The following is a 23,166-nucleotide window of genomic DNA, read 5'->3' as shown; positions in this document are numbered from 1 at the left end:
AGCTACGTAACAAGGCGAATAATCTAATAATTAGATTTTTATCGAAAACCGAAATGATACCGAAGTTAGTGCTATATCAGGGGTTCCCAGACTTTTTTGTCCACTGCCCACTTTGAGAACAAAATATGTTTTAGTGGCCCCATTGTTTCACCTACTTTCTTTTCCTAATTGAAATTAAGGGGCTTTTGCCCCTTAATTTGTCGGTAATATTAGCCCCCACAGCCTCTACAAAACGCCGCCATTTTTTCTGAGTCCCACACTGCCCCCCTTTAGATCTTCAGCGCCCACAAGGGGGCGTAATCACCCACATTGGGAAACGCTGTACTATATGGACGTACTTCCTCTTCCGCTTCCTCATCCGCATCCTCTTCCTCAAAAAAATATCCTCTTCCTCATCCGCATCCTCTAAATTTGCGCGTGAAAATTCCTCTTCCTCCTCCTCTTCCTCATAATCACTTCCTCAACAACCCTAATGGAGGCGTTATTTTATTATGAATCGGAATGTGTATCTGTCTATCTAACTTATGTCTGACACTTCTGACAGATAGTGTCTGTCTATTACCTCTTTGCGCCCAAATCACTGATGAGTGATGACTGAACCGATTTTGCTGTTTGTATAGTTTTTATCCCGCTAAAACAGCCTTTCCCAAAGTGGTTGATAACGCCCCCCTGTGGGCGCTGTAGCCCGTAGGCCTACAGGGGGCGGTGTGAGACCCAGAAAAAAATGGGGGCGTCGTGTAGAGACTTGGGGGGTGATTTGTAACTTCATACTTTTTTTTTATATCTATGGACTCTTCACACCACGTCAGTCTGGCCCCGTGCTAAGTACCTGAAGGACTTGTGTTACAGGTACCAGACAACGGAAATATATTTAATACTTTTATACTATACATATATTTAAGATTTTTATTATATGATGCCTATGATACACATATTAATACACGTCCATGACCCAGGAACTTTGAAAAAGTTTTTGTTCCGTCGCGTCGGCGGGATTCGAACCTGCGACCCCCGGCTTGAGCTACCAATCGCCCACCAACCTTTGTTTTAGCTTCGTGCCACCAACTGAGCCACAGAGGTCGTTTTGGGTGTAATGACCCCGTATATAGAGTTCGCTGTGAAAGTAGTAGCGCTGAATGAGTAACTTTTTTTACTTTTGTGTGAGCAAAACGCTCAGGAGCTTGCCCATACTAATCACAAAAAAAATTCTTTCAGTGCTGCTACTTTCACAGTGAACTCTATACTTACAAGGGACACATACACACCCTAAACTCTAAAGGCTAAGTATATATTATCAGTTATCACTTTGTTTGTTGCACCTTAAATACAAGATGCAACAATGATAATTTTTAATACCTCGATCGTGGGAATCGAAGACACAATAGATTTTCAATTGTTATGCGACAGCATGCCGCTTGGGGATTGATGGGTAATACAGTAGAGATAATTAAAATTATCCTAGTACTCAACTAGAACCCCTAAATTCCTAAACTCCTCCCCTACGGCATGGGAAAATGAAGGAAGGCCCGGGAAAGCGGCGGGGAGGGCCACGCACCCTAATTATTGTTATTGAAATATGGAGATTTAAAATGTGATAAATTTTCGGATGTGGAGCTATAGTTTTTTTTTATGAAACAAGGGGGCAAACGAGCAAACGGGTCACCTGATGGAAAGCAACTTCCTTCGCCTATGGACACTCGCAGCATCAGAAGAGCTGCAGGTGCGTTGCCGGCCTTTTAAGAGGGAATAGGGTAATAGGTGAGGGTAGGAATGGGAAGGGAATAGGGGAGGGTAGGGAAGGGAATTAGGCCTCCGGAAACTCACTCACTCGGCGAAACACAGCGCAAGCGCTGTTTCACGCCGGTTTTCTCTGAGAACGTGGTATTTCTCCGCTGGAGCCGGCCCATTCGTGCCGAAGCATGGCTCTCCCACGTCAAAAGCTACAGTTTTTAGCTTATTATGGAGAAGTTAAAACTGGGTATTGTCGCCTAAACCACTGATCGGATTTTATTTAATGTGACACTATATTCTATAATATCAATAGATTCGTATTCGATTTTATCGTAGTCAGGTAATAGTTCTCCCCAGACGTTACAATGGTGAATGGAAATCTTGTTTAGGTATGTTTATTCCATAAAGTTAATATACCTAGCGGAATAGAGCAACAATCTCGAGCTGTCAAACGAAACCGATATTGGGTTCATCTGTGTGTAAAAATATGTGTACGTATACACTTACACAAGCATGATTGAACATAAATTCTATGAGACTAAATTGTCAACGTGCGGCACGTGCCGACTGGACTTCAAATGATCGGCCAAGTGCGAGTCGGACTCGCGCACAAAAATTGTGTTTTTTGTATGGGAGCCCCCCTTAAATTTTTAATTTACTTAAATATTATTATTAATTATTAAAGTACACATATAATTAAGGCTTTTGTGAAAATTTCAAGTGCCTACCTGTTGTCATCATTGATACCAAAAAATGTTTGAAAAATCAAGTTTCTTGTATGGGAGCCCCCCTTAAATATTAAATTTATTTTGTTTTTAGTATTTGTTGCTATTGCGGCAACAGTACTAATAAAATACATACACAAATACATAATCTGTGAAAATTTCAACTCTCTAGCTATTACCGTTCTTGAGTTACAGCCTGGAGACAGACGGTCAGACATCGAAGTCTCAGTAATAGGGTCCCGTTTTTACCCTTTGGGTACGAAACCCTAAAAAATAGTTCTGCTGTCATATTGTATCACACGTCTCTTTTTACCACGCAGTGTTACTGATAGTGACATCTCTCTTGCTCAGGCCTTTGTTTCTCTATTCCGCTAGGTATATTAACTTTATGGTTTATACTTTATTCATAAAATATAACCATATGCAAGATGTTGCTCGATCTTTGTAGCGCCTTTATTCGTAGGCAATTTTTAAACAATATTCAAAGGATTAAAACTATCTACGTACAAAATTTCATCTTAATAGATTTAGCGGTTTCGGCCTGAAGAGATATCAGACAGACAGACAGACAAACTACAGACAGATACACTCTCGAATTTATGATATTAGTAGGCTTTTGGGTGTAAGGCAGTAATTTTTCTACTACAGCAAATCTGTAACAAAAAAAATAGGTGATAATACTTTAGGATGTGTACATGTTCCTTGTAGAGAGTTCACTGTGAAAGTAGCAGCGCTGAAAGACAATTTTTTTTTCACTTGTATGAGGAAACTCGTGACGCTCGGGCCCTTGCCCGTACAAAAGTGAAATAAAAATTTGGTCTTTCAGCGCTGCTACTTTCACAGTAAACTCTCTACAAGGAACACGTACACACCTTAAAGTATTATCACTTATTTTTGTTACACACTGTATACCATTTTATATATGAGAGTGAGAGCGTGTCTATCTGTCTGTCACCTCTTCACGTCCAACCCGTTGAACGGATTTTGCTGGGTACCTATGGAGTTATTCTTAGTCCCGGAAAAGGACAAAGGATACATTTTATCTTTTTTTTTTTTTATTAAAGAAGGGGGCAAACGAGCAAACGGGTCACCTGATGGTAAGCAACTACCGTCGCCCATGGACACTCGCAACATCAGAAGAGCTGCAGGTGCGTTGCCGGCCTTTTAAGAGGGAATACGCTCTTTTCTTGAAGGTTTGCAGGTCGTATCGGTCCGGAAATACTGCTGGTGACAGTTCATTCCAGAGTTTTACAGTGCGCGGCAGAAAGTTACGCGAAAACGCACTGTGGAAGACTGCCACTCTCTAGGAAATCTCGGAAAAATGCACGGTTCCTGCGCGAGAAACGAATATTGGCGCAACGGAGTTGCGGGCGTCGTCCTTCAATGAAAGCGAACCCTAAATCAGGGTATTAGTTATCTAGATTCTATTGCTCCTTATTACTAGGAGTTAGGTCTCCTAGTAGTAACTCCTAGTACAATAACCTCTCATAAAGTTACTAATGTCAGACGTAGCTGCGCTGTATTAATGTTAGGGTGTGCATGTTTCGTGCTTTTGTTGGACATGGTGAAACTACTTTCTTAATGCCCCTCGGTGAAGATGTCCTAAAATAATTAAGAACGTAGTTGTTTAATGTGGATTGTAGTCTGTAAACTGTAAATACTTATTAGTTATTACTATAATATTAGCTAAAAGCCGAGCTCTGTGACTTGTGAGGGCTCGCGTCGCATCTACATATAAATAAAAATTACTATGTTAAAGCACAAATCAATAGCCGTGATAGTTTTTCTTTTAAATTCTGCATATTTCCTATTCCCGTGAATTTTTTCACATTAAATACCAGAATCAACAGTTTAGCTGGTATAAGGGGGGGGGGGGCATATTGGATTTGTGATCTTTGAGACGTTTTTAGCTAACATTTTAAACTTTCGGTTAGTCGCGTTAAGTCACGATTTTTAGCTAGTCATGTATTCAGTCAGAAGTCAGCGGGGCTAAAATGGTCACATTTAGCAATTCCTCTCAATCAATTCAGCAAATGAATTGTCAAAACTGTCAAACTGACAAATGTCAAATCAGTACAAAAATACAGAAATGAATTGCAAGCAGAGTTGCATTTTGCGATTTTAGAAAAATGAATCATATTATGATTCTTATCATGATTCTTCAAAGCGACCATTTTAGCCCTGCCAAACTCAGAGCGAGTGCAAAATTTCATTCTAATCGAAGACCAGCGGGGCTAAAATGGTCACGTTTAGCAATTCCTCTCAATCAATTCAGCAAATGAATTGTCAAAACTGTCAAACTGACAAATGTCAAATCAGTACAAAAATACAGAAATGAATTGCAAGCAGAGTTGCAATTTGCGATTTTAGAAAAATGAATCATATTATGATTCTTATCATGATTCTTCAAAGCGACCATTTTAGGCCTGCCTGTCAAAACTGTCAAACTGACAAATGTCAAATCAGTACAAAAATACAGAAATGAATTGCAAGCAGAGTTGCGTTTTGTGATTTTAGAAAAATGAATCACATCATGATTCTTCAAAGCGACCATTTTAGCCCCGCAGTAAGTGGGTCAAATTAAGATTTCAAGATTTTCTTATACAGAATGTAACAAAAATAAGTGATAACACCTTAGGGTGTGTACGTGTTCCTTGTAGAGAGTTTACTGTGAAAGTAGCAGCGCTGAAATACCAAAAATTTTTTTCACTTTTGTATGGGGAAACTCGGGCCTTGCCCATTCAAAAGTGAAAAAAAATTATCGTCTTTCAGCGCTGCTGCTTTCACATTGGACTCTATACAAGGAACACGTACACACCCTAAAGTATTATCACTTATTTTTTTACACACTGTATATATGTGAAGCTAATAAAAGCGTGGTAAAAATAAATCAATCAATTATTAAATATACTTAAATAAATTATTAATAACATCACCATCCCACTACAATCAGTGACACGTGCTCACCCTAACGTAACCTATATTACGCCTACGTCGTAGCGGCGCGGCGTAGCTCGTAGCGGGCGGGGTCTACGGGCGAAGCGGTGTTGCCAGTCGTGGGATATTAATTAACACTAATTTTTCATAACTGGGGAGATTAGTTGTAGGAAGTCTATAGTATTTTTCGATTATTCGACATGTTGATGGTTAAAACTTATTAATCCGGACTTAGCGCGACTTATTCGAATAGTAATGCTACTACGAGTTTATACTTTTTCTCGACGTTACTATTTGAATAAGTCGCGTTAAGTCCCGATTAATAAGTTTTAAATATAATGCAACGCGAAAGTTTAAAATGTTGATGGTTATTTTGAATTGTTTTTAGATACCTAAATAAATAGGTCTTAGTAACTTATTAACTGCTATATTTTTTTAATATAATAATAAAATTATGTGGTTGTTTTTACAGACACTAGTTTGTTGAAAACTAATCGATTTAACAAGATAATTGAATTGAAAATAAATGCATAGTCTCTAGACATTGTTTTATTATGCGCCTGATATAAAGTGTACTTATTTGACCACTAATAATGTTACTAATAAAATCGTCCTCTACTTCATTTTGGATATAAATCCAAATTAAATCAAATTAGTTATTTGGACAATAATTTCAGGTAAAAGGCAACATTAATTTACCCCAAAATCGGGGAAAACCACCGAATATTCCCCTCGCAATCGGATACGGCAGTGCAAAACTCGCCGCCCCGCGGCCAACGCGCGCCCGTCGAGCCTCCGCGCCCACACACAAAGTAAACCCCTTTTCCCATCATTATATCAACCACAAAGTGCATTTAATACGTAACATTGTTGCCACACGCAAAAATTATTCCAATTAAATCGGTGAATCGAATTAATATTAGACGTTCGATTCCATACCGCGGACTGTAAAGATTGATTTTTTCGTGGCAGTGTTTAGTAGGATACAGTTGCCAGTTTAATTTGTGATTTCGATTCGGGTTTTTGGTGTTTTCATCGGAAAATGAAGATTTATCATCAAAATTACAGTATTATAATTAGTATAGCGTAAGCTTGAGTATAGTCAAAGAGAAAATAAAATGAGAAGGAAAATCTTTAATAAGTACATAATATTAAAAAGCATTATGTGAAAATGTCAAATCCAAAACAGTACTAATAAAAAAAATAGAGTTCGAAAATTCAAAAGTGTTCTAAAATTTTTTTAAAACGAAAATGGCGTAACCAAGCTTTATATCGATATCAGTTTTCATCATAAACCTGTATATATTATAATTTATAAGTCTATGGTTTTCATAATAAAATGTTGTAATTTAATAATGATTTTTTTTATATTTATACATTTATCATTTAAATAATTCTTTGGTACCTATTTTATCCTATGTTATATTAAGTTATATAAGTATTTATTGTAGTATATTACTTATGTAGTTTTGTTTCAAGGTATTTTTCTTTATGGTAATGTCTTATCAAATATCATTATTGCAAAAATAATTAACGAAGACAAAAAAAACCTTATAACAAAAAACATATATTTTGTTTCACGCTTGAACGACTGAACGGATTTCGCTGAAATTTTGTGTGGAGATACTTTTTATAGCAAAGGACATAGTATGATACTTTTTATCCTGGAAAAGTTTACGGTTCTCGAGCGATAAACGAATTTTGGCGCAACGGACTTGCGGGCGTTATCTAGTCCATTATAATTGTCTTATAATACTGCAGTGTTATTTTACGCCAGTTTCCTGTGAGGCCTTAGTGCCAACATATTCGTGCCGAAAATCAGTTCTGTTTGTCATTATTTCGTCGCTTCCACAAATAGCACTCTAGTTCTCAAATATTGAAAGACTAAAACAAAAGGGTCTTTGCCTCTTTTAGGGTAAATTTTGTAAAATCCATGCGTTGAATGAATAGTTGAATACAACAATTACATTTTTAGAATTCCCTACCCAAAGGGTAAAAACGGGACCCTATTGCTAAGACTTCGATGTCTGTCTGCCCGTCTGTCTGTCTCCAGGCTGTAACTCAAGAACGGTTATAGCTAGAGAGTTGAAATTTTCACAGATTGTGTATATCTGTTGCCGCTATAACAACAAATACTAAAAACAAAATAAAATAAATATTTCAGGGGGGCATACATCAAACGTGATTTTTGTAGCCTTTTTTGCTCTATATCAATAATGGCAGCAGGTAGGTACTTGAATTTTCCAGAAAATCCTTAGTTGTATGTGTACTTTAATATTTAATAATAATATTAAAATAAAATAAAAAAGTAAAGGGGCTCCCATACAAAAACACAATTTTTGGTCTAATTTTTCTCTCTACTGGTACGGAAGTTCGTGCGCGAGTCCGACTCGTACTTGGCCGATTTTTATAGTTTATTTTCCGGGATAAAAAGTATCCTATGTCCTTTCCCGGAGCTCTAAGTATTTCCATAGTCCATACCTATACAATATCGGTATTTTTTTTATGAAATAAGGGGGCAAACGAGCAAACGGGAAAGCAACTTCCGTCGACCATGGACACGCGCAGCATCAGAAGAGCTGCAGGTGCGTTGCCGGCCTTTTAAGAGGAAATAAGGTAATAGGGGAGGGTAGGGAAGGGAATAGGGTAGGGGATTGGGTCTCCGGTAAACTCACTCACTCGGCGAAACACAGCGCAAGCGCTGTTTCACGCCGGTTTTCTGTGAGAACATGGTATTTCTCCGGTCGAGCCGGCCCATTCGTGCTGAAGCATGGCTCTCCCACGTCTATTACATACATTGGTTTGGGCATGAAGTGGTAACATACAGACAGACAGACTAATTAGAATGGATTTTTGATGCCCACTCTGTCGTCATTTCAACCCACAGTCGATCTTAAAAACTTCGATATCTTGATTCAGGATTGTACGCCGTTTGGTTCGCTAACCTACTCCTAAGTAGGGCTGCCATCACCCAAATTGCCTTCGCCGGTCAGGCCCAATCCCCTACCCTTTTCCCTTCCCTACCCTCTCCTATTTCCTTCCCTACCCTCCCCTATTCCCTTCCCTGCCCTCCCCTTACCCTATTCCCTCTTAAGAGGCCGGCAACGCACCTGCAGCTCTTCTGATGCTGCGAGTGTCCATGGGCGACGGAATTTGCTTTCCATCAGGTGACCCGCTTGCTCGTTTGCCCCCTTATTTCATAAAAAAGGCACGACAAAATTCCCGGAAATTTGGCCGAAATGTGGTTATTTCCCCGGACATAGCTGGGCACCGTTAATGAAATAGTTAACTTCGTTAATCGTTAATCCGTTAAAAAAAATGTTAGCTTCGTTAAACGTTAAAGCGTTACATGTAGGACGAATTAACGCAAATTAACGTTAATCGTTAATCCGTTAATATGTAATATGGCCTTGTTGTAACTTTTTTTTATGAAATAAGGGGGCAAACGAGCAAACGGGAAAGCAACTTCCGTCGCCCATGGACACCCGCAGCATCAGAAGGGCTGCAGGTGCGTTGCCGGCCTTTTAGAGGGAATAGGGTAATAGGGGAGGGTAGGAAAGGGAATAGGGTAGGGGATTGGGCCTCCGGTAAACTCACTCACTCGGCGAAACACAGCAAGTGCTGTTTCACGCCGGTTTTCTGTGAGAACGTGGTATTTCTGCAATCGAGCCGGCCCATTCGTGTCGAAGCATCTCCCACGTATAACTTATATCATTGCGTTAGTGTACATACAAAACCTGTTGATTTAAGGTTTTGGAAGTTAAAATGTTAGGGACGAAACAAAATACTTCTATAATTATTGTATTCTACTTAACTAAATTATACTGCACTCTTCTTTATCAACTTGCAAAATATGATTTATAATAACAATAAACAAATCACTCTCTCTATAAGTATCGGTGCTGAGCAATGAAATGATAAAACGAAACAAATCTCTTCTCACTCGCACGCGCCTGAAAATGTATCTAGTATTGTTTTTGTTTCACCCGCTGCTGCCGTGCCGCGGCGCCGCGCTGCCCTGTCTGAACATGTTTTCGCGCCGCGCCGCAGTGCCGTGCAGTAAATAGTAGGCATTGGATTAACGATTAACGGACTTCTGCATATTAACGGAAGTTAACGAGTCCGTTAATATTTTTAAAAGTTAACTTAAAAGTTAATCCGTTAATCAAAATGTTAACTTCGTTAATTAACGATTAACGGATTAACGAGTTAATGCCCAGCTATGTCCCCGGACACATCTTTTAAAAAGTATTTACGATAACGTCTTGCCAATTTTTGATTTTCCAACAAGAATTTGTAAAAAGACTAGCTCCAAGTCCGTGCAAGAAATCGTGTGTATGCTTAGCGAGTTTTTATCTTTCGTTTATTGGTGCCTGGCTAAAGAGTTGGATTTCTCTCAACAAAAGTGTCCGAATTTCACCCGGCCACTTTTCAAAAACCCGGCCGGGACGCACCCCAGACGCCCTTCAAACTAGGACAAATCCGGGGAAACCCGGACGGCAGGCAGCCCTACTCCTAAGTCCTAACTCCTCCGTGAAATTATGCAAAACTAAACTGTCAAAATGATTAACATAAAAGGTATCTGCTTGGATCTGCCTACGCGTTTGCTCATAGTGTAGGCTGACCTTTGAAATTGCGTAGGCGTACCGAAGTTTATAATTTGAGAATCCATGCGTCGGCACGAATAGACTTACAGCCATCTCTCTCTCATCTCATCTCTGCCATATAATATTATAAATGCGAAAGTGTGTCTGTCTGTCTGTTACCTCTTCACGTCCAGACCGCTGAATCGATTTGACTGAAATTTGATATGGAGATACTTGGATCTCCATATCAAATTTCAGCAAAAATCAGTTCAGTGGTTTAGGCGTGAAGAGGTAACAGACAGACACACTTTCGCATTTATAACATTAGTATGAAATTAGTAACTCGAATTAGGAATACTTACTCGAAGTAGGAAACTCGATTATCCGGCCCTCGGATTCGCGATTATCCGGATTTCTCAATAAACGTTAATTTTCTGTGCTATTTTAACAAGTTGGTGATGATAATGATGATAGGTTTTAAACTAGGCCATTGGACACCGAGGTCTTGGCCGCGGCACTAATGAAAGGATTTCTTTTGATCTGTGATCCAGATTTCTGTGTAGCCTAGATAATAGGAAACCTAAGTACAATTAAAAATACTTTTATAGAAATTATAGTTCTCAGATTGAGTCCCAGCCTTCCCAGGCAGGACTGTGAAATTCTATAATAATAAAGGACGTCAGTAGATGTAGTTGATAAAAGACAATTTGAAAATGTTCGGTCTTTTCCATAAATGGAAGCTTTGGCAACGACAAAAACGATTTGAAATATGACAACTCTAACAATTTTTACTTTACCTACGCTCCCCATTCTGCCGTCACCTTCGATGGAACAAAACGCTACCTCTGTCCTTTACCCAGTCAGTAATGTGCAAGAAAGCCTCTGGACACTAGAAGGCTTTTGTGTACAAGTTACAACGCACACACTTGGGCACTATAAAATTGCTTCTCCTTCAATGAAACTGTCCACCGTCACCGAAACCAACGCATTATACCCATGCTTTCAGTTTCAACCTTGCCTTATTGTAGTTCGTTTATCATTTAAAAGAGGGCTCTTCTGTACAACGCACACACTTGGGCACTATAAAATTACTTCTCCTTCAATGAAAACGTCCACCGTCACTGAAACCAACGCATTGTACTCATGAATTCAATTTCAATGACAACTGTAACAGTTTTTCCTTTACCTACGCACCCCATTCTGCTGTCACCTTCGCTGGAACAAAACGCGACCTCTGTCCTTTACCCAGTCAGTAATGAGCAGGAAAGTGTCAAGGTCAGCACTAATTGCCGCGACCTTTCGTTTCATTTTTTAATCGCGTTAAAAGACGCATGGGATTTTGCCAGTTGGGGATTTGAATAAAGTATATTCTCAGGTGTTAAAAGTACTCTAGTCTCTAGACTCTAGAGGTACTAAAATATTATACTTTTTGCAAAAACTGTACAGATGGCTTTTGTGTGTTCAGATAATATATGAATTTGGAGTCCAATTTTACACCGAAGTCTGTAATAAGGGTAGTCTTTATTACATTGTACTAGATACATATTAGCAGTGACGGATTAAGACTCCTTGATGCCCTAAGCAATCCATGCCTGTGGGCCCCCCTATCCGTATCTCAACTAGAATCGGTCTTTGAACCTTTACTCTTTTGGTGCCCCCTCAGACGTGATGCCCTAGGCATTTGCTTAATTTGATTAAGGGCTAATCCGTCACTGCATATTAGGTACTACAACTTTGTGATCGCCTTAATGATCGGTACTCACTACTCACCACTACTCACTATCGGTATTACTCGATAGTTTTACTCCAAATCGAGTAAAAATTATAGTGTGGACCGCAAAACTCACAACTCGAAGATGGAATTAAATAAATCTAATTTCCTTTGAACTTACTCGACGCGAGCCGTCGAGCCATGTCGAGCTTTACTCAAGCGTGTGAGTTTTGCGGTCAACACGATAATTTTTTCACGTGGTATTTTCGATTTGTAGTAAAACTATCGAGTAATGCTGAATGTGTGGACGAAAACCCAAGCCTTTACGTGATTGCTCGATCGAGTAAAACTGTATGTGAGTACTTAGCATAAAACCGTACAAAGAAAGAAGTAATAGACAGACATACAAGTACGAATTGGGCAGATAATGATGATGGTGATCTAACCCAAATTCGCAATCATTTATTTAGCGCAGGCCAAGTTGTGACTGCGACAGAAGTTCGTTAATATCCTGCACTTAATTACAACACAAAATGGCGTTTTCCCAAGATGGCGGCTGCGGTTTTCTTGCGTTAATGTTCGAGTGATATAAATTAGCCTTTGTTATTTGTCAACCTGCAAACCATCAAGAAGAGAGCGTATTCCCTCTTAAAAGGCCGGCAATGCACCTGCAGCTCTTCTGATGTTGCGAGTGTCCATGGGTGACGGTAGTTGCTTTCCATCGGGTGACCCGTTTGCGCCCTAATTTTATATAAAAACCGCTGAACCGATTTTGCTGAAATTTTGTATAGAGATACATCCTGAAAATGTACTTTTCCTGTGTGAACGGAGATACGGGCATCAACTAGTACTATTAAATAACTATTTAAATTATAGGCCATATTTAATTAATAAATGGTACATTTTGAACAAATACTTCAATTTCCAGATTAACATTTTGTGTTATAAAATCCAAACAGAATGCCTCATCCACATCCTTACCTGTTGAAAGGAGATTTTAAACATTTCGAGAGAGATTTTAATCATACCCCTCCTGAGGGTTCAACGGATCAATTCGTGCCGTCACAATTCATGCTCTGTCTCTTTCTGATAGGTTGACGCGAAAGAGACGGGTGTCTGATAAATCCATACTTCCGTACTAATATTATAAATGAGAAAGTGTGTCTGTCTGTCTAGAGAAAGGCCATAGGATACTTTTTATCCCGGAAAAACGTACGGTTCCCGCGCGATAAACGTATTTTGGCGCATCGGTGTCTTGTATTATTATTACTAGCTATTTGACCGAGCTTTGCTCGGTATTCGATAAAACACGAATAAAATCACATTTTCTAAAAATGATTCCTAGCTAGATCGATTTATCGCCCCCGAAACCCCCTATATACTAATTCCGAGATTTCAATTATACATATATTATATACAAGAATTGCTCGTTTAAAGATATAAGAATAAGATTAATCTAATATAGAAAATTATCGTGTCACAGACTCACAGTGTTTGTGCGCGAACTCCTCCAAAACGGCTCAACCGACTTTAATGAAATTTTGTATGTAAGTACATTCGTTAGGCATGAGAATAGGTTCTTATCTACTTTTTATATTGATGATAGAAATAATGTATATGGCAGAACAACGTTTGCGGAACAGCTAGTAGCTTCTATAAAAAACCGGCCAAGTGCGAGTTGGACTCGCCCATGAAGGGTTCTGCAGCAGCAATAAGGTTTATTTTTATAGTAATGTACATCATATATTTTTTTTAGATTTATCATACCCCTACTTTAGACGTTAGAGGGGGGGACACACATTTTACCACTTTGGAAGAGTCTCTCTCGCAAACTATTCAGGTTTGAAAAAAATGATATTAGAAACCTCAATATGATTTTTAAAGACCTATCCATAGATACCCCATACGCATAGGTTAGATGAAAAAAAAAAAATTTGTTTCAGTTGTATCTATGGGGACCCCTAAAATTTTAATAATTTTTCCATTTTTATATCAAAATCTTAAAGCGGTTCACAGACTACATCTACTTACCAAGTTTCAATAGTATAGCTCATAAGAGCTACTATAAAGTTTCGGAGAAAAGTGGCTGTGACATACGGACGGACAGACAGACAGACAGACATGACGAATCTATAAGGGTTCCGTTTTTTGCCATTTGGCTACGGAACCCTAAAAAGCACATGCTTCGCCTTTAAGTGCCGTCTCTTTTGACATTACCAAGTTTTACGTTCTCAGTATACCGTATCGTTTTACTTAGAAAACTCTTCCTGGAAAAGTAATTTCCCTGAAAATCACTTTTCTTGACTTTTCTTTTGTCATTACGCGGTCATTCTCAGGTCAAGCCCTTGAAGGGCCCTTCAGGTTAACTTTGTTCGCAGTGTAATAAAGAGAGGGGTGGGGACAAATTTTGTCTACATCTATATTTTGTGACACTACGGAAAAAAATGCGTGTGGCACTCGGGGAATGCCGAGGTAAAGCTTTTTGCATAGTACTTTTTTAAAATGAAATAAGGGGGCAAACGAGCAAACGGGTGACCTGATGGAAAGCAACTTCCGTCGCCCATGGACACTCACAGCATCAGAAGAGCTGCAGGTGCATTGCCGGCCTTTTAAGAGGGAATAGGTTAATAGGGGAAGATTGAAGGATGGGAAGGGAAGGGAATAGGGAAGGGAATAGGGGAGGGTAAGGAAGGAATAGGGTAGGGCATTGGGCCTCCGGTAAACTCACTCACTCGGCGAAACACAGCGCAAGCGCTGTTACACGCCGGTTTTCTGTGAGAACGTGGTATTTCTCCGGTCGAGCCGGCCGATTCGTGCCGAAGCATGGCTCTCCCACGTGTAAAATCCACTTTTTATCAAATTATACAATTATAATTCGCATACATCTAGTCGCACGCACACAGACACGTTAAACGAGGCACAGCAACGCGCACCGCTGCCGCTGTGCCGGTCGCAGTGTGTGGTGTTAGGTTTTTTCGTTACGGAATTTCTTGATTCAGTCGCCGCGCTCAAAGCTTTGCCTTTTATCGCGGAGCTATGCAATGACTTAAAAAATGCTTGATAAGGTACTGCTTCGAATCTAAATCAAAAGTTTATACAGGGTGTAATAAAAATAAGTGATAATACTTTAGGGTGTGTACGTGTTCCTTGTAGAGAGTTCGCTGTGAAAGTAGCAGCGCTGAAAGACGAATTTTTTTTTCACTTTTGTATGGCCAAGGGCCCGAGCGTCACGAGTTTCCCCATACAAAAGTGAAAAAAATTTGGTCTTTCAGCGCTGCTACTTTCACAGTGAACTCTCTACAAGGAACACGTACACACCCTAAAGTTTTATCACTTATTTTTGTTACACCTGTATATAAATATTGTTTCAAAATAAGTATAATAATAATAAGAATACTGGTACACACACAGCCAAAGTTACGGCCCTTAGCCAAAATGATTTCGTGCAAAGTCAAATTTTTATACTATGTCACAAATTTTTCCTTTGTCTTCGTTATTAACGAAAACATCTTGGCTAAGGGCTTCGTAAATAGAACCTAACGAGGATCGTGATATCTATTGCGTTACACAAAACAAATAGAAAGGAAACTCGCAAGGTTACCCAAGTACGTTCTTCTTACGTATTGAGCAAGAATTGTTTAGATGTGAATTGTGTGGCTTAAAACGATTAATGCTGTTTAATATAATACTAGATTTATGCAAATTTTTTCAAGAGAGAGTTATACAGGGTGCAATTAAACCTTCTGGCCCGATATATTAATCCTTGTTAAAAATAAAAATACACGTATTTTTTCTTTTATAATCACTCAATACTAAAATGTTGAGAAATAGCCTCCGAAAGTTATCCTAAAAACACCACAATTAATGGACACTACGCGTCGCTGGCGCGTGCGGGACCATGTTTTATCCAACGCCGCGAAGTAAACGTTCTGCAACGATTTTAAGTTGGATAAAATTTGCTATTGCAAAAAAATTAAAACCCTATTTTTTGGCTAAATGGACTCTCTTAATGATACCTATTAAAAAATTTTGGGCGATAAGTTTAATTGCGCCCTGTATATCAAAATTGGATTACGAGGATATATTTTTGACGTGGCCGAAACTGAAATGGGCAAATGGCGGTGGTACCATCTCGTAAATTGTCACCTGAGAGAAATATTTCACACCCAAAATATTCAACTATTGTGTAATGTCATCCACGTATATCATATTGATGGTCAATGATGAATAATCGCTTTCATTTGAAGTGATATGATGGCTATTTTACATCCACAGTCCACACTCTTGACAATGTCATCCATGTAAAAAATATCCTTGTATATTATGTCATACGAGCTATTGCCCGCGGCTTCGCTCGCGTTAAGAAGTATTATTATATACAAACTTTTATCCCCTATTTGAACCCCTTGGGGTTGGAATTTATCAAAATCCTTTCTTAGCGGATGTCTACGTCATAACATCTACCTACATGCCAAATTTCAGCCTGATCCTTCCAGTGGTTTGGGCTGTGCGTTGATAGATCACTATTCAATCAGTCAGTCACCTTTGAGTTTTATATATATAGATTATGTGTATTAACAGTTTGGTTTTGCTTCCATTTGTCAAGTTGTCTGCATGTAAGTTCTTTATTTTTAAATTGTATATTTTTATTTTCAGATAAACATCGCACAACATCAAGACGCAAATGCTAAACGCTGTACACCAATGGCCTAATCAAAGCTCCAACGTAACCACGTTAATAATTATTGATAAGCATAAGAAGGTGAAAGTGTTCTGCTATGATGTGAAGAGTGAAAGTCATAACTCATAAGTCAGTGCGGGTGAAGAAACGACGAGGCGCGCACGTCGCCATACGTATAAAAAAAACAAGTTTGCCGCGCTAAAAAAAAGCCAGTGTCAAATCGGGCGCGGAAAACCTCGCGCGAACGCGGGAACAACAGTGTCAAAAATCAAAATGCGAGTGAAAAATATTTGAATTAAGAATAACAAGCCAGTGTCTCAAGCATATAATTTAAAAAAATAAGTGCGTAAATTAAAAAAGAAGCTTCCCGCGTGAATTTAAAATTGGAATCGCGGGTTTTTCATCACATCCTGGACGCACGCCCCCGACGGTTAGCCAATGGCGCAGGCTCCGCCCCGCGGCGTTTTGCCGCTAGTCCTTCTCATCCTGAATGTTGGTGAGTTGTTTTTTTAGTATGGTAATGACTAGGGAGTTCTTCAGAAAGGTTGGAATAAAATAAGAGAACTTAAAATGTGGTGTACAACTCTATGTCTGAATTATTATATAAAATGATTTGAAAATGTAAAATGCCTTTAAACATAGATAATATTATGCATTTTATTCTTGCTTATTGTAACGAGGTAAAGTCATCACGAATTTTATTGATATTTGCTTAAGATTTAGAAAGTATTTTATTGTTGAATTCATGTTTTAGTCACTCTTTTGTCAGCTTCTTTATAAATATAGGCATAAGTACATTAAATACTGTAAAATCTTCTCCATCTCATACTTTGAATTAAGTGGAAACATGCTGGGCCCATAACCTGTTGTAATTTAAATAAAACCGAAAAAAATATTTATACCAAAACATAGTAGGTAAGGTATATTATTATTACTACAAAAAAACGGTTTCTCGTCAAGTCTAGACGTATACACTAGACCTATACTAGGATCTAGAATCTACATAGTTCTTGGCAAGAGCAAAGATGGGTCTTGAGTTCTTGACTCATGAACAATCTAATTAAAGCCTTGAGAACTAATTCTTTGCGTACACAACTAGACATACAAAGAAATCGCTACATTCCCACGACCAGTGGTAAATTCTCACACTTTCTTGAGTATAGTCACAATAGACATAACTACCAGTAGTTCGACTGCAAAGAGACGGACAGGTTTCAATATCTGTCAAATTCGCCGGGTTTCACTAGGATTATGAACGGATTGTGCCTCGTGCTGGCTGATATAATTTGTTTTTAAATATTTAAAATAAAGATTTCAAAATTGGATTCTGACAATTTTAATCGCATGTGCCAAAACACAAACAACAATACGACCAAAGAGGAACACGTCCAGCGAATATGTCATAGTTTTAAATTCGTAGATAACAATTTAACAACCCTAGCGACGATTTTCGTCATAATACGTCAAATTTAAAAATTTCAACATCAGTTCTAAGTCGGCATACTCTATCATTCTGTCTACTCTGGTATAGTTTTATCAATCCATGCTAATTATAATGCGAAAGTGTGTCAGTCTGTCTGCCTGTCTGTCTGTTACCTCTTCACGTCCAAATCGCTGGGCCGATTTGCATGAAATTTGGTATGGAGATGCTTTGAGTCCCGGGAAAGGACGTAGTACTGTTTATGCCGAAAAAATAACAATTCCTGAGCGATAAACGAATTTTGGTGCAACGAAGTTGCAGGCGTCATCTAGTAATGTTTTTTTATGAAATAAGGGGGCAAACGAGCAAACGGGTCACCTGATGGAAAGCAACTTCCGTCGCCCATTGACACATGGCAGCATCAGAAGAGCTGCAGGTGCGTTGCCGGCCTTTGAAGAGGGAATAGGATAATAGGGGAGGGTAGGGAAGGGAATAGGGTAGGTAAGGAAATAGAAGAGGGTAGGGAAGGGAAAAGAGTAGCGGATTGGGCCTCCGGTAAACTCACTCACTCGGCGAAACTTGCGCTGTTTCACGCCGGTTTTCTGAACGTGTTATTTCTCCGGTCGAGCCGGCCAATTCGTGCCGAAGTATGGCTCTCCCACGTCAAAATATTTAAAAATGAAAGTCTGTCAATCTGTTACCTCTTCACGCTTAAGTCAATGAACCGATTTTGAATGATGTACATACTCTGTGGCAATGATATTCTAGTATTTTAGAAACTCATTGCTCTGTGGCTTGAAAAAATACATGTTATCTACAGTGTGTAACAAAAGTAAGTGATAATACTTTAGGGTGTGTATGTGTTCACTGTTCCTTGTAGAGAGTTCACTATGAAAGTAGCAGCGCTGAAAGACAATTTTTTTTTTTCACTTTTGTATGGGCAATATGGGCCCGAGCGTCACGAGTTTCCCCATACAAAAGTGAAAAAAATCTTTTTTCACTTTTGTATGGGGTCTTTCGGCGCTGCTACTTTCAAAGTGAACTCTCTACAAGGAACACGTACACACCTTAAGTATTATCACTTATTTTTGTGACACCATGTAATATGCGAGACGCAGCAGAACAATGTATACCGGGGCAGTTGGTATTTATGTCTTAAAACCGTCTATGACTCCAGCCTCTAAACGTCACGATCTAGCCTACAGGTGATAAATGATAAACCTTGTGCTTGATCTAAGGTAAATACTACTAAACGGCCTCGGTACAGGACACATTATAAATCAGTCAAGTGCAATGTGTGACCACACATAGAAGATACCGTAGGCTACATGGTTTGACATAACAAGGTGATAATACTTAAGGGTGTGTATGAGTTCTCTATACAGGATTTAACAAAACTAAATAGAGTTTACTGTGATAGTAGTACCGCTGAAAGATATTTTTTTTTACATTTTTGTAATGGGCAAACCCTGAGGGCAAACCCATGACGCTTGGACGCTTGCCCATATTATAAATGACAAAAAATACTCTTTCAGAGTAAACTCTGTTTACGGGACACACCCTCATTTTGTTTTGTTACACTTACACCCTGCGGGGCTAAAATGGTCGCTTTGAAGAATCACGATATGATTCATTTTTCTAAAATCGCAAAATGCAACTCTGCTTGCAATTCGTTTCTGTATTTTTGTACTGATTTGACATTTGTCAGTTTGACAGTTTTGACAATTCATTTGCTGAATTGATTGAGAGGAATTGCTAAATGTGACCATTGTAGCCCCGCTGTACACGAATAATATGTCTCACAGGTTCATAATCGTTTTTCCATCATGGAGCCTATAAGAGTTAAGACTTACATAACAAGCGAAATTCTATCGCCGTTCAAAACGAGTAAAACTTGTCTTGTGGCCTTTCAAAGCGTCTCGTTTGCGAATATTGATCGAATTTTAATGTACCCAAAAAGGAAAAGAAAGTTATATTATCTGTGAGATAAATAAAATTGGCACTAATATTGTAAAGGCGAAGGTTTGTCTGTCTGTTTGTTATCTCTTCACGCTTAAACTCAATCGTGTTTGATGAAATTTGGTATGCAGATACTTTGCGTCTCGGGATTCGGGAAATGCTCCAAAATTTTTTCGTCACGAAAAACGTACATTTTTCTGCGACAAAAACTATCCTGTCCTTTAGGGTCAATTTATAATAGCGCAGAGTCGAAGCGAATTCCCAACTAAATACAGAATATTCAACCTTAACTCCAGAGCGTAACGCATACATTTATATATTCGAAATGTTAAAATTTGTAAAGAAACATTACCATCTATTTGAGAACAATTTATCGAGCCAAAGACAAATAAGGAAGGAGAAACTACTGGTCCCTACTCAGAAAAAGAATATATTCTCTAATAGTGCATACTGTATGGCAATAAAATTATATAATAAATTACCTGATGAATTTAAAGATAAAAATTGTATACTATTTAATAAATTTTTCTTATTTTATATATTTTATTTTAAGTATTTACTAAAATACTATCTAAAATATACAGATATATTATATATACAAACTTTAAAAATAAAACTATAAAAAGAAAAACTTGCCCAAGTCGTCCCCATCTGGCAGAGTGCCCAGCAAGCTGACAGCATTGCCACGTTGGATGGCAATTGCTATCCGCTGCGCCAGGTAGCTCCCAGCTCTGGGGTCTCGGGTGGCTTCAACAAGCTTCTTAGATATTCCTCTAAAAAGCTTAAAAAAATAATAAATAAATTGACATTTAAATTACTTATAAAAAAATGCTATTACACAATCAATGAATACTTTAAATGATAAAGAAATGAATCGTAGTATCTAATGGAATTATTATAAAGTTATAAAATATGTATTTTGTAATGACTTATTAATAAATAAATTAAATAAATAAATGAAATTTATGTAATGATGACTATTATGATTACTATTATTATTAATAACTATTGACATTGACTTTGAAACCATAAATGCTAATTAATTTATTGACATATTAATATCTATATTAGAATATAATAATAATAATCATATCGAAATAAAATAGGATGATAATTCATGACATAAATATTGTTCATTATCTAAAATTTAAATTGTTTATGTAAAAAAAGCACAAATTGACATAATATTATTGTATTAAGTTCTTTATAATAATTATTTAAGTATTAGAAATAGTATACTTGAAAATATAATAAGATAAAAGGACAAATAATTATAAGTAGTATTAGTATAAGTAAATAAATTATAAATTAGAATGTATAAAATTTGCACGCCACCCAAAGGCAAAATAAGAGAGCTGATCATATTACTTTAACATCATATTGTACCTTATTTCAGCAAATAAATGATTTCTATTCTATTCTATTATTCTATTACTTCAGCTGTGAGGCCAATCAGCGTTGGTTGGGCGCATTCACGCGAATTTGTGCGGATGCGCCTTTTTAAATTCTCAGAAGTAATAAAGTGCGTTTTTTGGAGTTAAGGTTGAATTTGTTATGTTCAGTTTAAATAATTCGCTTCGACGCGCTTCGACCCTCTCTCAGTGTCTCCAACGAAATTTCATTAAAATCGGTTCACCCGTTTAAGCGTGAAGACGTAACAGACAGACAGACAGCGCATTTTAAACACAAAATGTACGGTTTCTTTCCGTTAAACGAAGTCTCAAACAGCATCTATTTCCATAATAATTAATGATGAGTTTCCTCATCTCCGGAGGGCTCCGTATAATCTATTCTATTGAATATCCGCGAGGGCGCGGAACCCTACGGGCTTACGCTCAAGAGGGTTCCGCTTACTGAAAAGTTTTTATGGAGGCAAACTAGAGGGTGGATCACCTGATTGTCAACGTGGGAACTTAAAGTATAGTTGATATGGTATCCATACTAATAGAATATTATACATGCGAAAGTGTGTCTGTCTGTTACCTCTTCACGCCCAAACTACTGAACCGATTTTACTGAAATTTGGTATGGAGCTACTTTGAGTCCTGGGAATGGACATGGGATAGTATTTTTGAGAAAAAATTTACGGTTCGACGATAAACGAAACAACAGAGACGTGGACGCCATGTAGAATATAAAAAATGTCATTTCTTAATACGTAATTTTTTGCCTGACCGAAAGCTAGATACAGACCGACAAATGAACGTGGGCGGGGGCGCTGCATTTAAAGGAGAACTGTCAAAATTGTATTAAAACTCAAAATTGGCGTTTTTGTAGCTGACGGCAGCGTTAGTTCATTTTTCAGCCACGTTCATTTAAAGCAGAGGTTCCCAAACTCTTTGTTTCGTGGCCCACAATTGTGGACCCCCATTTTTTGTCAGGGCCAACGTAGACCCCTATCTAGTCTCACATGAACCCCTGGGGGTCCACCTGGACCACTTTGGGAATCACTCATTTAAAGCCTTGTCGAGCTGTACTCTGAAACAGTATTCAGCCATTTTGACTGCTATTTCGAACCATTTTAAACATAAAACAGGCTAACCGCAAGCTGTATTAAGTTTATCAGAAATTCAGTACTAATAAATATCAATATTATGATGAAAAATAATATTTGCGCCGCGCCGCGGTCCCGACCCCACCCGAACATTGTAATCGGTAGGGTGACCACGGTTACGGTATAGGCGTTTTTGAGGACAAGTCCTGAATATGAATGAGAGTTGACTATGTTTGGCAGAATAAACTATTGAGTATTTGGCAGAAAAAAATCTTTATTTATAAGAGAATGTTACGGCATGTTATGGGCGAAATCTATGAAGTGTGCAGCATAGTATGACCGCAGTAAAAATAGGGTAAAAATACTGGCAGATAGAGACAAAGATAAAGTGTTATTTTGTCTATTCTTTCAAAGAAAGAAATCACGGGACTGGTAACACTATAAAATAGCGGAAATAGCCGAACAAAACCGACGATCCACGAAGCACGTGGACTTAGTACTAGTGCAATACATATTACGTAGTTTATGATCTTAATTGAAACTTCGGATATTTTCGTATCCGTTCGGCCCGCCCTGCCTTTTTTTTATAAAGACGGGAAATGCTCCTACGCATTCCTCGGGGGACGGGGAAATCCAGCCGCGGATATGTAGGGCTCTCTGCGGTCGGTTAGGTGGTAAATTGACCGCAGCTCTACCCACTAAAACCAGTCCGTGCCTTCTCCTCCGCTTGGCGCTGAGCCGCGGCGGTCTCCTTCTGTGACATGACATCCTCACAGACGGTAGCTATTGCGTGCCATCCCTGTCTCGACCGAACCATATTTGAAACTATGGCCGGGACTGTTAAGTCAAGTCCGGTGGTCGCAACAAGCACCGCTCGCTGTTCAACCCAGGCTGGGCATTCCCGGAGCGTGTGCTGTACGGT

At 38.5% G+C, this 23,166-nt stretch overlaps 1 protein-coding gene across 5 annotated transcripts in view; it reads left to right on the top strand.

The window, feature by feature from the left end:
* Positions 1-23,166, top strand: part of LOC121737690 (protein Skeletor, isoforms B/C) — a 56,699-nt gene that overhangs the window by 12,817 nt on the left and 20,716 nt on the right. For all 5 annotated transcript variants that reach the window (XM_042129362.1, XM_042129359.1, XM_042129360.1 and 2 more), the window contains exon 2: positions 16,347-16,867. In XM_042129362.1, coding sequence (XP_041985296.1) covers positions 16,810-16,867 — 58 coding nt within the window. In that variant the 5' untranslated portion in view covers positions 16,347-16,809. The remainder of the gene's footprint in view (positions 1-16,346; positions 16,868-23,166) is intronic.

This window comes from Aricia agestis, chromosome 21, assembly GCF_905147365.1.
Source record: "Aricia agestis chromosome 21, ilAriAges1.1, whole genome shotgun sequence".
Taxonomy (NCBI): Eukaryota; Metazoa; Arthropoda; class Insecta; order Lepidoptera; family Lycaenidae; genus Aricia; species Aricia agestis.
The sequence above is the reverse complement of the archived record's forward strand: the minus strand, read 5'-3'. Positions and strand labels throughout refer to the sequence as shown.